A 13305-nucleotide genomic window follows, 5' to 3' on the forward strand; every position below is an offset into this window, starting at 1 on the left:
TATATATTTAAACAGGAGAGGTGATCATTCCTTTACATAATGTATTACAAATCTACTTTTCTTTTTTAAAAAGTGCTCTCTAATTTATTTTAGAGGCACAGAAAGAAAAACAAGGAAATAGAGTTTGTTCTCATCTGATAGCTCACTGCCCAAATGCCTGCAATGGTTAAGACTGGGCGAAGCTGAATCCAGCAGCCTTGAACTCAATCCAGGTCTCCTGTGTGGGTGGCAGGGAGGCAACTACTTCTGCTATCACCTGCAGTCTCTCAGGGTGCGCATTAACAGGAAGCTGGACTTGGAAGTGGAGCCAAGACTCAGATCCAAGTATTCCAATTTGAGATGTGGACATCCCATGGTGTCTTTATTATTTATTTATTTATTTATTTGAGAGGCAGAGCTTTACACACACACACACACACACACACACAGAGCGCAAGAGACAGAGAGAAGGGGGAAAGGGTCTTTCATCTGCTGGTTCACTCCCCAAATGAGAGTTGAGCTAATCCAAAACCAGAAGCCAGAAGCTTCTTCTGGGTCTCCTACATGGGGCAGGGGCACAAGCACTTGGGCCATCTCTGCTGCTTTCCCAGGCCACAAAGAGAGCTCTATCAGAAGAGAAGCAGCGGGGACACAAACTGGCACTCATATGGGTTGCCCAAGCCGCAGGTGGAGGGTTAGCCTACTATGCCACAATACCGGCCCCATCTCATGGTGTCTTAACTGCTATGCCAAACACCAGCCCCCATTAGATATTTTTCTACCTACTCATCTTAATGAATCATGTGGCTATACCAAAATTTACTTTGTAAGTTCTTAAATATTGTTGAAAATTTAGATTACCTCCACTTTTTCACTACTAAAATTAGTCCTTCAATACACATTCCTTTAAAAGCTAAACCCTCACAAATTTTCTAGACTCTAAGTGAACAAATACAAGTAAATTGCCTTCTAGGGGAGTTGACCTGATTTACTGGCCTAATAGTAAAGTATGAAAATTCAGTCGTTACCCATGGATCATCATTTTAAAAATGTTTCCGAATTACTAAGTGAAAAGTATTATCATTTTCACTTGTGCTACTGTTGGATGTGAGTTTAAGCTGTTTTTGTATATCAGTTTACATTTATATTTCTTTTTGTGTGTGAATTGTTTTTTCATATTTTTATTTTGGTTTATTTGTCTTTTTCTTATTGGTTATGAGAGAATATTTTCTCCAGCTTATCATTTACCTTGTAATTTTATTTCTGGTGAGGTTTAGGTTATTTTTTTTTAAGGTTTGTTTATTTTTATTATTTGAAAGGCAGAGTTACAGAGAGACAGAGGCAGAGAGAGAGAGAGAGAGAGAGGTCTTCTATCTACTGATTCCCTCCCCAAATGGCTCCAATGGCTGGAGTTAGGCTGATCCGAAGCCAGGAGCCAGGAGCTTCTTCTGGTTCTCCCTTGTAGGTGCAGGAGCCAAGGACTTGGATCATCTTCTACTCTTTCCCAGACTATAGCAGAGAGCGGGATTGGAAGTGGAGTAGCCAGGACTTGAACCTGCGCCCATATGGGATGCTGGCACTGCAGGTGGCGGCTTTACCTGCTACACCACAGCACTGGTCCCTAGATTATTTTTAACAATCAGAATTTTTAATTTTTAAAAACTGGCTGGAAAATCTGATTTTCTTTCTCTCTTTGTTTTCTGCTTTGACATTCTATTTTCATAAAGGTCCACCCCACCCAAAGATTATATAAGAACATACCTATTTTTTTATTTTTCACATTTAAATATCTAATCCATTGGAATTCATTTTGATATATGTATGAGATAGATAGCTAATTTTTTTTTTATCTTTTATTTAATGAATATAAATTTCCAAAGTACGTCTCATGGGTTACAATGGCTTTCCCCCCCATACCGTCCCTCCCACCCACCACCCTCCCCTTTCCCACTCCCTCTCCCCTTCCATTCACATCAAGATTCATTTTCGATTATCTTAGTATACAGAAGATCAGCTTAGTATACCTTAAGTAAGGATTTCAACAGTTTGTTCCCACACAGAAACATAAAGTGAAAAATAATAGATGATTTTTTTTAAATGATGATGAAATCAGATCAGACCTATTGTCATGTTTAATCCCAGTGAGAGTCAAGTTGGGAATTGATAGTTTCTTTTTTTTTTTTTTTTTTTTTAACAGAAGATCAGTTTAGTGTACATTAAGTAAAGATTTCAACAGTTTGCACCCCCATAGAAACACAAAGTGAAATATACTGTTTGAGTACTCGTTATAGCATTAAGCCTCAGTGTACAGCACATTAAGGACAGAGATCCTACATGAGGAGTAAGTGCACAGTGACTCCTGTTGTTGACTTTACAAATTGACACTCCTGTTTATGGCATCAGTAATTTCCCTATGCACCAGTCATGAGTTTCCAAGGCTATGGAAGCCCCTTGAGTTCTCCGACTCTTATCTTGTTTAGACAAGGTCATAGTCAAAGTGGAGGTTCTCTCCTCCCTTCAGAGAAAGGCACCTCCCTCTTTGAAGACCTGTTCTTTCCACTGGGATCTCACTCACAGAGATCTTTTTGCCAGAGTGTCTTGGCTTTCCATGCCTGAAATACTCTCATGGGCTTTTCAGCCAGATCCGAGTGCCTTTAGGGCTGATTCTGAGGCCAGAGTGCTATTTAGGACATCCGCCATTCTATGAGTCTGCTGAGTTAGATAGCTAATTTTTAAAAGCTAAATGTATTGTTTTTCTATCACTTATTGCTTAATTACCTTTTTCCACTAAATTAAAATGACATATTTTATTATATATGAAAATATTACATGTGCTTGGATCTATTTCTAGACTTTACAGATCAATTAGTCTATTTCTTTGTCATGCCACCTAATAATATAGCTTCATCATGTAATATCCAGTAGTGAAAATCCTCTCATACATTATTCTTATTCCTTAAGTGCTTTTTGATTAGACTCATTTTTCCCAAGTGAAATTTAGAATCATCTTATCCACTGACTCAACGAATGTTTGTTGAGGAGATGCTCTGTGCTAGTGTTGTGTATGAGGTTGGCATTATCACTACAATTAAGATAGATGGTCTCTGCTCTTATGATGCTAAAAGTTTACTTCCAAAATGTTCATTTGGAATTTTGATGAAAATGACATAATAAAATAACATGTAGGAGAATGTAGTCTTGGCAGAATCAAGTTTTATTTGTAGGAACTTTTGAGTCTCTTCCTTTGAGACTTTTAAAATATCTTCTAGTAATGTTATATAAAACATGTTCTAGAGAAATATGCATGTACTCTGCAACATATCTCTTTTTCTATCTTATTGGTGTTATAACATCTTTTATTATATTGTTATTATGAATGGGATAGTTGTTTAATTATTTTTGGTTTACACAAATCTGTTTCCTTAATATATTTATCTTTGAACTCTATCTAGTAAACACTGGATTCAATTAAATGTGTTATATGAACAATCATATTGCTGATAATGATATTTCTTGCTGTTTCTTTCCAATATTTATATCTCAATAATTTTTCTTGTTGGGCTGCTTTAACAACCAGAAAGAGTTGAATTTTCCTAACAGCCAGTATTCTTATTGTTGTTTTTCTTACCTTAATGGTAAAGCTTCTAGGGTTTTATTAATGGTGGGGATGATTGTTATTTTGAAGGAGAAGTTATTTCTCAGGGTAACAAGTTATCTTTATGTTCAAGTTTATTCTGAACTTTTATCAGAAACAAAGATTAAAGATTTATCAAATCCATTAGTCCTTATTGAAATAATCATGCAGTTTTGTGTAGTCTATTGGTATTCTATTAATTGATTTCTCAGTATTAAACTGTCCTAGATTTCCTTAGGATTAAGACCTAAAGAATGTTTAAAACAAATGGAGATGATGATGATGGTTTTATTAAGTGACCACACACAACAGAAACTATAACCTTGGAAATTCTTCAACCATTCTAATTATATTAGAAACAATTGTGCTGTAGGCTTGAAACCATAATTTTTAAAATAAAGTTATCAGGACTTATTCATATAATTTAGTTGACAATCTGAGTCCTATTTTCTATTTTCAACTGAGCTTCTCTTCATGGGCTGAAGATCCAGCTAAAACAGACTTTTCCATCTCTAGAAATGTCTGGTGCTGTTCTCTGTATGCAGGTAGCAAAGAGAGAGTCAAAGAATTTATACTCATTTACAATGACTTTGAGCTCTGATCTGGAAAGTTCTGTGTGAGACTACGCACAACATGGAGGTATTGTCAGGATTCTAACTTTTCCCAGGGCACTGATTATTCCCACCAAAAATACAGTCACTTGAAGTATTTGCTAACCTTACTTGCTCTACCCATGTATGATCTCTGAACTCACATTATTCAGACCTGCATTCCTCTCAGCATAAAAAACACGGGCAATCGTGGCAGGATGTGGGCCAGGATAATTACCCAAGGAACACTTAATCTCCTCCATGCGACTCTTAAGACTCAGATCATAAAATCAGAGATGTTAGCCCTGGATGGAACCTTCATGATCAGTTTTCCCTGTGTCTCAGTTTCTGAGTGAGGAAAAGTGTCCAGAGAAGGAAAGTGACTAAGGTGACAGAGAGAGTGTCATTAAGGTGCTGGTGCAGGTACCTGAGGCTCATGGCTCTGGAGTCAGTGTTCCTTTTACTGTCACGCTAACATTTTTAAACCTAGTTATTAGAGTTGTCTTATCAAGGTGAATCATTAAGTGAATTCCATCTTCATCTGTGTGTCATAAAAACCAATGAAACCTTTACTAAATATTCAAATAATCCTCAATACATGCAAGCTCAACTTGCTGCTAGGAGTTAATGAGGTGGAAAACAGGAGATTTCTTGAGCCCCTGAAACAGAGCAGCAAGGTGTGTAGAGGTGTTGTGTATGGAGAATTAAGCAGCAAGGTGTGCAGAGGTGTTGTGTATGGAGAATTCAGGACCGTGTCTCTCTCATTCACTCCTGGGGCGATTTTAGTAATGGCTTGACCTTTTCATAGATTGAGCTGGGTATCAGTTACCATTGTTTTCTTTTCCAAATAAAAAATAATCAGGTGATATCTGTAAATGGTTCCATTGTCAATATTAGAGAACATGATGCTCAAAAGAGATTAGGAAAAACTATAGTAGGGGTGGGGTGTGGAGAGCTAATTTTGTCCTTGAATTGTAACAGTTCTATTTGGTGGTGAAGTTTATGTTGGTTGGCTATTTGCAGATGGTCCTACTATTGGAATTTTCTCTACCAAAAACCAACTGCATTTTATTCTGTGAACATATGCCCTGCCAGCGTGATACCACCAGTGTCTTTGTGAAATAGCCACTGTCACTCAAAAGATGATGATGTCCTCTTTTGGTTGAGGCAAGATAACAATGAACTCAGTGAAGAAAGTTTATAAAATAAGCATACCATTCAGATTAATACACATTTTAATTGCTTTGCTATGAATTGCAGCCAAAATAACAATTCAACAAGTGAGTTTATTGTGATAGAGATGAGAGGCTATGGAAAAATGTAATGGAGATCCAATGAGAGACTTTAGTTCAAATTAATCAACAGGAAGAAAAACAAACTTATGCAAGACTGAACATTTCTAACTAAAAAGTCTGTGCTACAGCTCATTTGCTAAAATAGTTACCTGTTTTCTCAGAATGTTCTTTTAAGCATTCCATAAACAGGAGTTGCTTTTTGGAAATATCTATATACTTATTTTTTGCAATGTATTGTTGACACTGATTCTGTATTCTTTGATGTAATTTTTCAGGAGTTCTCTGTCTCCCTGTATATTTCTCTCTCTCTCTCTCTCTTTTTAAAAAGATTTTATTTGAAAGGCAGAGATACAGAGAAAGAGAAGGAGAGAGAGAGATAAAGAAAGAAAAAGAGAGTAAGCTTCCATTGGCCGGTTCACTCCCCAGATGGCTGCCATGGCTGGGGCAGGGCCAGGCTAAAGCCAGGAGCCAGGAGCTTCTTCTGTGTCTCCCACATGGGTGAAGGGGCCCAAAAACTTGGGCCATCTCAGCTGCTTTCCCAGGTGCTTTAGCAGGGAGCTGGATGGTAAGTGGAGTAGCTGGGACTCGAACCGGTGCTCATATAGGATGCCAACACTGTAAGTGGAGGCTTAACCTTCTCCACAGCGCTGGCACCTCTGTCTCTGTCTCTGTTTCTTTCTTTCTGTGTGTGTGTTTGTGTGTGTGTGTATAAATATATACAAAAACACTTCAAGAGGTTTGTACAAAAATGGAAGTAAAAGATAAAAATATTCTGGGATAGAAATTTTTGAAATTCATGTATAGGAGGGGCTTCAAATATTTCATGGAAAACATATGTTATGAAAAAACTATGTACATATTTCAAAAATTCTAGCCCTATAATAAATTTATCCATTAATTCAATTTTCTGTGAACTTTTTGAAGTGCCTGTGTGTGTGTGTGTGTGTGTGTGTGTAGAGGAATGAGTTCTGAATAAGGGAGAAAGTGTTCATGCTAATCATGATATAAGCAGTTAATTTCATGCGGTGTGTGCATTCACAGTTCATGCACTTCCAGTTATTATCTCTCAATAAACAAGAAATGATGCTGCATTTGGAATTTTATCCGGTAAACACCAATACTCCCTGATTGTTGCTTCATGGCCACAGGTGGTACTTCCAACATGGATAATACATCCAGTGCCTTGCAGCTCAAGAGAGCCTTTTAGCCAGCTGTAAAGCCACTATTAATAGAAAGAGGAATCAAAGTAAATGTGATATTGACCTTTGTTTATGAAAAACAGCATTATATAGAAAGATTCTAGGATGAAATATTAATCTAAAATAATTTTCAGGTTGAAATATTGCCGCTGTAAGCACATTATAAAAAATGTAGCGCAGATATATACTTTTAAATCCAAGATTTATCTCAACTGCAAATTTTCCTAGTATAAGGAGTTATTTTGAAATGAAATGGTCCATTCTGGAGAAAATATGGTAGGCATAAGTGGAATTTTATAAAAATGGCCTGGCCAACACTTGCACTGCTTGTAATGCAGCTTCAGAGTGGAAACAACCCAACTGCACCACTGTAGAATAATTCGAAAGTACACCTGGTCTTTCGGTGGCAAAGGGTGGCAAGTTAAACAGCACTTAGAATAGAGGAAGCAGCTGTGCAAGTATCAGTGGGGGTAAATGTCAAAAAAATGTTAAATTAAAAAAGAAAAAGCACAAAAAGAATGTCAGGTATATAGAATTTAAAACCTCAGAAACAATTCTCTATACTTATATATGTGTGTAGACATATTTATATCTTCTAAACATGAATACCCATGTAATAAAAGTTCAAAGCATGCATAAACTGATACACAGTAAGTAGTAATGTATTACTTATTTTCTTTTTAAAAAACAATGCTCAGGGGCAGCACTGTGGCACAACAGGTTAAGCTGCTGCCTGAAGTGCCAGTTTCCCATATAGGTGCTGGTTCGAGTCCCAGCTATTCCACTCCAGATCTAGCTCCCTGCTAATGCACCTGGGAAAACAGCAGAGGATGGCTCAAGTCTCTAGGCCCCTGCACCCATGTGGGAGACCTGAAAGAAGCTCCTGGCTTCAATTTGGCTGAGCCCTGGTTGTAGTGGCCATTTGGGGACTGAACTAGAGGTTAGAAGATTTCTCTCTGTCTATCTCTTCTTCTCACTTTGTAACTCTGACTTTCAAATAAGTAAATAAATCTTAAAAAAAAAAAAAGAAATAAAAAGAAAGCAGCGCTCCTCAGAGGCTAGGACAAACTATTAATATGTTCTATCTGGGTAGTAAGTTAAGCAATTTTCTCTTAAGGAGAAAATGCTATGCTATATTTCAAACTGGCATTTAAAATATGGCTATGTGAAATGAGAGTACTATAGTATTTCATGTTTGTGATTAGTTTGAAAACTTTTGTAAAGGTAAAGGTTGAGGGGTGTGTGTGTGTGTGTGTGTGTGTGTGTGTGGCTCTTTGGTCTACACAGTTAATTCAAAAATGAAGTATTGTATGTGAAGTACAGAGTGGGCAGCTACACAAAGCCAGCAATCAATCAGTGACAGTTGTCTCTAGGTCAGGACTCCTTGCAGGGATGAAGTTGATGTAGAAAGCATGGTCATCTGTTGAGAATGAGGAGCTTGTAGTACTGGGCACTTGAAGTTTAAACAAGATGTATAAAATAGAAAAGAAAAGTGAACTTATAGGCGAAGCAGAGCAATCCTGGGCAGTATGGTGGCAATGCATTAAAGCTCAGCAATGTGCATTTGGGATGGGCCCAGTTGGCGTAACACCGTTTCCTGGCATGACTTAGCTCCAGATCCCCTCTTCACTAGGTCACAAAAGAACAAAACGGGGGTGGGAAGTATGTGTCTTTCCCTTCTGAAGGCATTTGAGCAAGAAGAGCAATAATTGGACATCCCAAGTTCAGATCCCCAGGTTCAAAACTATTTCTATATATTGTAGAAAAGTGGTGGTGAATTTGATGGGCAATTTGGCTTTGTAGTTGGTGGAAGACCTGGTGAGAGATTTGGAAGAACACAGCTTCCGTGCTCCCTCTTTGAATCAGGCCTTTGAGGAGTCCATGAGTCATGGGCAAAGGGCCTGAGGTGAGTCTGCAGCAAACTGCTGCATTGATGTCCACCCCATCGAGACAGCTAAGGAGCATTTAAATACAGTTAAGCTGGCATGGCCCTCCCTCCTGCTGCTGGCTCCTCTCTCCGTGGTTGGTTGTCTTGAGAAGTGATGTTCATTCCAAAAGTAACGTCATATCTCAGAATACTTTCCAAGTTCTATGAAATGACATCAAGTCACTAGGTCTCTTTTAACTCCATTTTTTCATCTGCAAAATGCAAAAATAATACTGCCTACTCTGAGCCCTAAATTTGTTTTGACATCAAATGGGTAATATTTTAGAAGCTGTTTTGTGCTCTGGAAGTGTTACTAATTAGCACACCATTTCAGAAACAACACCTTTGTTTGATGGTCACTATTACTTTTTAGTTAAAAATGCCTTAGACATAAACTTGTCTCCCACTGACTTTTGCTATAATCCTAAATCAAATCTTAGTTCACAGTACTCAGAGATTAAAAATAGTGTCAGGAGTTTATATATCATGTGATCCTCTGTGTAAGTGCATTTTGCTTACTCCCCTAAAGATGAAATTGTGAGAGGTGATTTTTAATTTCTTTCCTCTTCACTTTCTGCAGGAAGTCACCAAAGCCGTACAGCCTCTCCTATTGGGGCGAATCATAGCTTCCTATGATCCAGACAACAAGGTGGAGCGCTCCATTGCCATTTACCTGGGCATAGGTCTGTGCTTACTCTTTGTTGTGAGGACCCTACTCCTACACCCAGCAATTTTTGGTCTTCATCATATTGGAATGCAGATGAGAATAGCCATGTTCAGTTTGATTTATAAGAAGGTAAGACTTGCTTGCACAGTCTCCATGGTCTGTATATTCTCCTTGGTACATATTTTAAATGCCATAAAATAGGTTCTGATAAGTAAAAGGATAAGACACTGCTAAAAAAAAAAAAGTGGTTTTAATTCAATCAGTGTTTAATTGATGTTTGCAATTAATTTTAATTGATAGTTTTAATTTCCCTTAATAATTCACTTTAACTATTTTTTATTGAGCATGTTCTGTAAGCTGCCTGTATTATAGGTTTCTTTTTTTTCATTAGTGATGTTATCAAATTTTTTTGAATCCAGGTTCTCTATTAAAATAATACCCAAAGTTTGCATAAAAGTCATTGGCAAAATATCAACTTTTGGTTAAATACCATGTATCTTTATGTTCAATAACAAGAGTATGAGGGTGCTCCAAAAAGTTTGTAGAAATTGAAATTAAAAGACAAGTTTATTTTGGTGCAAATGTTTTTTGAAATCCTTACATTATGACGGGATCTTCAGATGGTTCACAGAAAATGTGGATTATGAAAAACTATGTGTGGATTTCAAAATTATTTTGCAGCAAGACAAACATCTTTTAATTCTGTCATCCACAAATTTTGAAGTACTTAGTCCTGGTATAATGTACAATTATTAGTGATAAACGAAGCAATAAGCTTCCATTTTAACTAGCTGTTACAAGTGGTGATATCCATTAGCTATTTTGAGTTGGATTTTTATCATCCTGTAACTCTTGCAAATTTAAAGTTTTTGGAATAGTACATGCATTGACACAATACAAAAACACTCTGCATTTGTGTGTATATATTATCTAAGGTAAAATCTAAGATACTGAAGAATGATTTAGGTGAATTCAAATGAACATTTAGCTACTTTATAAATATGATTTCAGGTCATTTCAATGGCATATTCTTTCCTCAACCTGATTAAATACCAGTAATGACTACTTGGCTCTGCTGAGTCATCACAGAAAGTGGTTTTGATCGAATTATTTGGATGTTGCCCTACTGTTCTTCTATTTTTTCCTATTCCAGTGTAAAAACATTATGTACTTAGCTTATAAGTGACGTGGATCTGAAATTCACCTCTAATAATTAACCTATAACACCTTCATGATATACTTACAAGGTCAATTGTGCTGTAAAACCTTGATAACCACATTTTATTGTTCCAAAACACCTTTTATGGAGGCAGATGAAAAAAATCGAGCTCACAGTTTAATCCAATTGCCTCAGAAACAATTTCTTCAGATCACAAGTACTGAGAAAATGGGTGATCAATCAACAAAAATTGTGTTTTGATGCAGAAATTTTACAGAATTGAAGGAATTATTAGGTATTCTTCAGGATAGAGAATCTACACAGTTTGCATGTCAAAGAAAGTTGAATTTAACTTAATAAATATTTTAAAAAGTGTATGTCGTAATGACAACTAATAGGTAGGGATAATGCATACCAAGCTTCTGAATGATTCAATTACACAGTCTCATTGTATCTGCCCACAACTCCATGGGGTCAGTGCTATTATTTGTATTTTCTGGATAAGGAAACTTAAGACCAACTTGGTACACAAACTATACCAAAGGTAAGTAAATAAATAAATTAAGCTAAAAATAGATAAATCAGTCCCTGAGATGGAGAGATTTCCAAAGTATTAGAGAAAATGAAGTACACACTAGAACGGCAGTGGTGAGTCCAAGCGAGTGACATGGGAAGAGGAAGGCATGAGGTGCAGTAGGCTACGAGGGAGGTGAGACAGAAAAGGTTAGCTTGTAAACAAGTCCTTGTGTAACAGGTAGTACAAACACAGCAACATGTGTACTTTCCGGGCGAGAATAGTTGATGTTAAGTGAGATACGATCTTGTCTTTCTCAACATGGAACATCTGTGTTCTTACCCAGTTTGCTTTACATCACTAGCCACACTTACTGGGCCTCCCTTGGCATCACCAACAAAGAATGCAACTGTGTTTTCATGTGACTCTGCTTTGGTCCTTCTCAAGTCTCACCCTATCCCAGAGCTGACCTGTTGTATCTTTGTAGCAGGTGCATAGGACCCTTCCTGCAACGTTCCACATTTTGTGATAGAGCACTCTTTTTTTTTTCTTTTTTTTACCTTATTCCAAATTCTGCAATTATGAAGCATCTTACTTTAAATTTTCAATACAAAAAAATTGAGCTTTGCCTGTGCATTTCAAAAATGCAGAAGTAACTAACGAATACTGAGTTCTTATTGTGCACACAGCTATCTGGTAAGCCCTGTGCAGAAAGTCACCTGAGATTGAGTTTGTTTCTTAATCATGTAGGATCCAGCTTAGTGGATTTTGCCCTCTCGAGTTATTCTGCCATTGTTTTGGAATGAAATGCCCTGGTTTCTTCTCCATCTCTACTTATATAAACATTTTTCATTATTCCAAATCCATCTCTATAGAATTTTTCAAGATTTTTCTAACCAGAAGTGTGAACTTTCTCCTAACTAGCTTATTCTTTTCTTTTTAATTTTAAAAATTGACAATAAAAATTTTAAATACTTATGTGATATTCCAATATATGTATACATTGTGTACTGTGCAAATCAGTATCTTATTATTTTCTATTTCCCTTGACTAATTTATCACCTCTATTCAATTATTTGTGTACTAGTTTGCCTTAAGGCAAGACTTAAGTTTTAACAAATCAATAATAGTCCTTCAGACATTAGGTATATCTATTTGATTTGTCTACTAAATACTCAATAAATATGTGATGGATTCAGTTGAAACAAATATTAGATGGATACTTTCCAATCAAAGTCATCTAATGGTAAATCAATTCCTATTAAATTTTACAGGAAAAGTAATATTGTGATCTTTCATCATCATAGTTAATTCATTTACTTAATCACTTTTAAGTTAATTTATAGATAAGTAAGTAGATAAAAGTTGCTTTACCTGCTTAACTATTTTGGGTAAGTCATTGTATTTTTCTTTATAAAACTTAAGATTTTGTATTGTTAATATAATTTTTCTTAAATTAATGTTTCAGTTTTTCATAACATACATGTATTGCCTTTAACTGTGGTTTTATTCAATTGAGTTATATGGGATTGCATGAAAAATTAGAGGCTAAGCTTTTAATCTCAAATTGTACTGCTTTGGTTTCATCCTTTAAGATGAAACAAAACAAAACAAAACAAAACAAAACAAAACAAAAAAGACTTTCTACATTATAAAAATGGGTATTTAAGTACAATATCATTCCTACTATGAAGGAAAAAAATAGTTCCTGTCTGTATGCTGGAAAATAGAATAATCAGAGATGCGTCAGCATAATGCTTGCTGTTGAGAGACGTATTCATAACTCTGAGAGATACTAAGCTGGATGAACTGGAGATGATTTTCACTGTCTCATCCTAAAAATGCATGCATGGTAACCTAATTCCTCAGCTGTGTTGTTGTGTTACTTATACATGTATTTGTTTTTTGCTTGTTGACCTCACCTAACTTCCCATTTTTCTTTTAGACTTTAAAGCTGTCAAGCCGTGTTCTAGATAAAATAAGTATTGGGCAACTTATTAGTCTCCTTTCCAACAACCTGAACAAATTTGATGAAGTATGTACCTACTGATTTAATCTCTTATGCATTGTTGTTATAAATCATACATCCCCAAAGGTGGAGTTCTCCTAAGTCCGATAACAATTATAGGTGGTTAAGTGGGACCCCTCTTGCCCTTCCCTGTTTTTGGAAACCTAGAAAACTAACTTGGGTAACCAGTTGAGCCTGAGGGAGCCTCCCAGCTCGAAAGCACCTTAGCTTGCTGTTAATAATATTTTCAGAACTTAATCTTTATTAGACGTTGCTTCCCCTTAATACTCTAACTTGGTTATTTACTTTGGCTGAATATGATACTCTGGGCAA

The 13305-nt window shown here is 36.3% G+C and overlaps 1 protein-coding gene across 3 annotated transcripts in view; it reads left to right on the forward strand.

The window, feature by feature from the left end:
• Positions 1–13305, forward strand: part of CFTR (CF transmembrane conductance regulator) — a 221603-nt gene that overhangs the window by 64692 nt on the left and 143606 nt on the right. For all 3 annotated transcript variants that reach the window (XM_089327932.1, XM_051847972.3, NM_001082716.1), the window contains 2 exon segments: positions 9205–9420; positions 12910–12999. In XM_089327932.1, coding sequence (XP_089184058.1) covers positions 9205–9420; positions 12910–12999 — 306 coding nt within the window.

The sequence above is a fragment of the Oryctolagus cuniculus genome, chromosome 3 (assembly GCF_051225735.1).
Source record: "Oryctolagus cuniculus isolate XC-2025 breed Fujian yellow rabbit chromosome 3, ASM5122573v1, whole genome shotgun sequence".
Taxonomy (NCBI): domain Eukaryota; kingdom Metazoa; phylum Chordata; class Mammalia; order Lagomorpha; family Leporidae; genus Oryctolagus; species Oryctolagus cuniculus.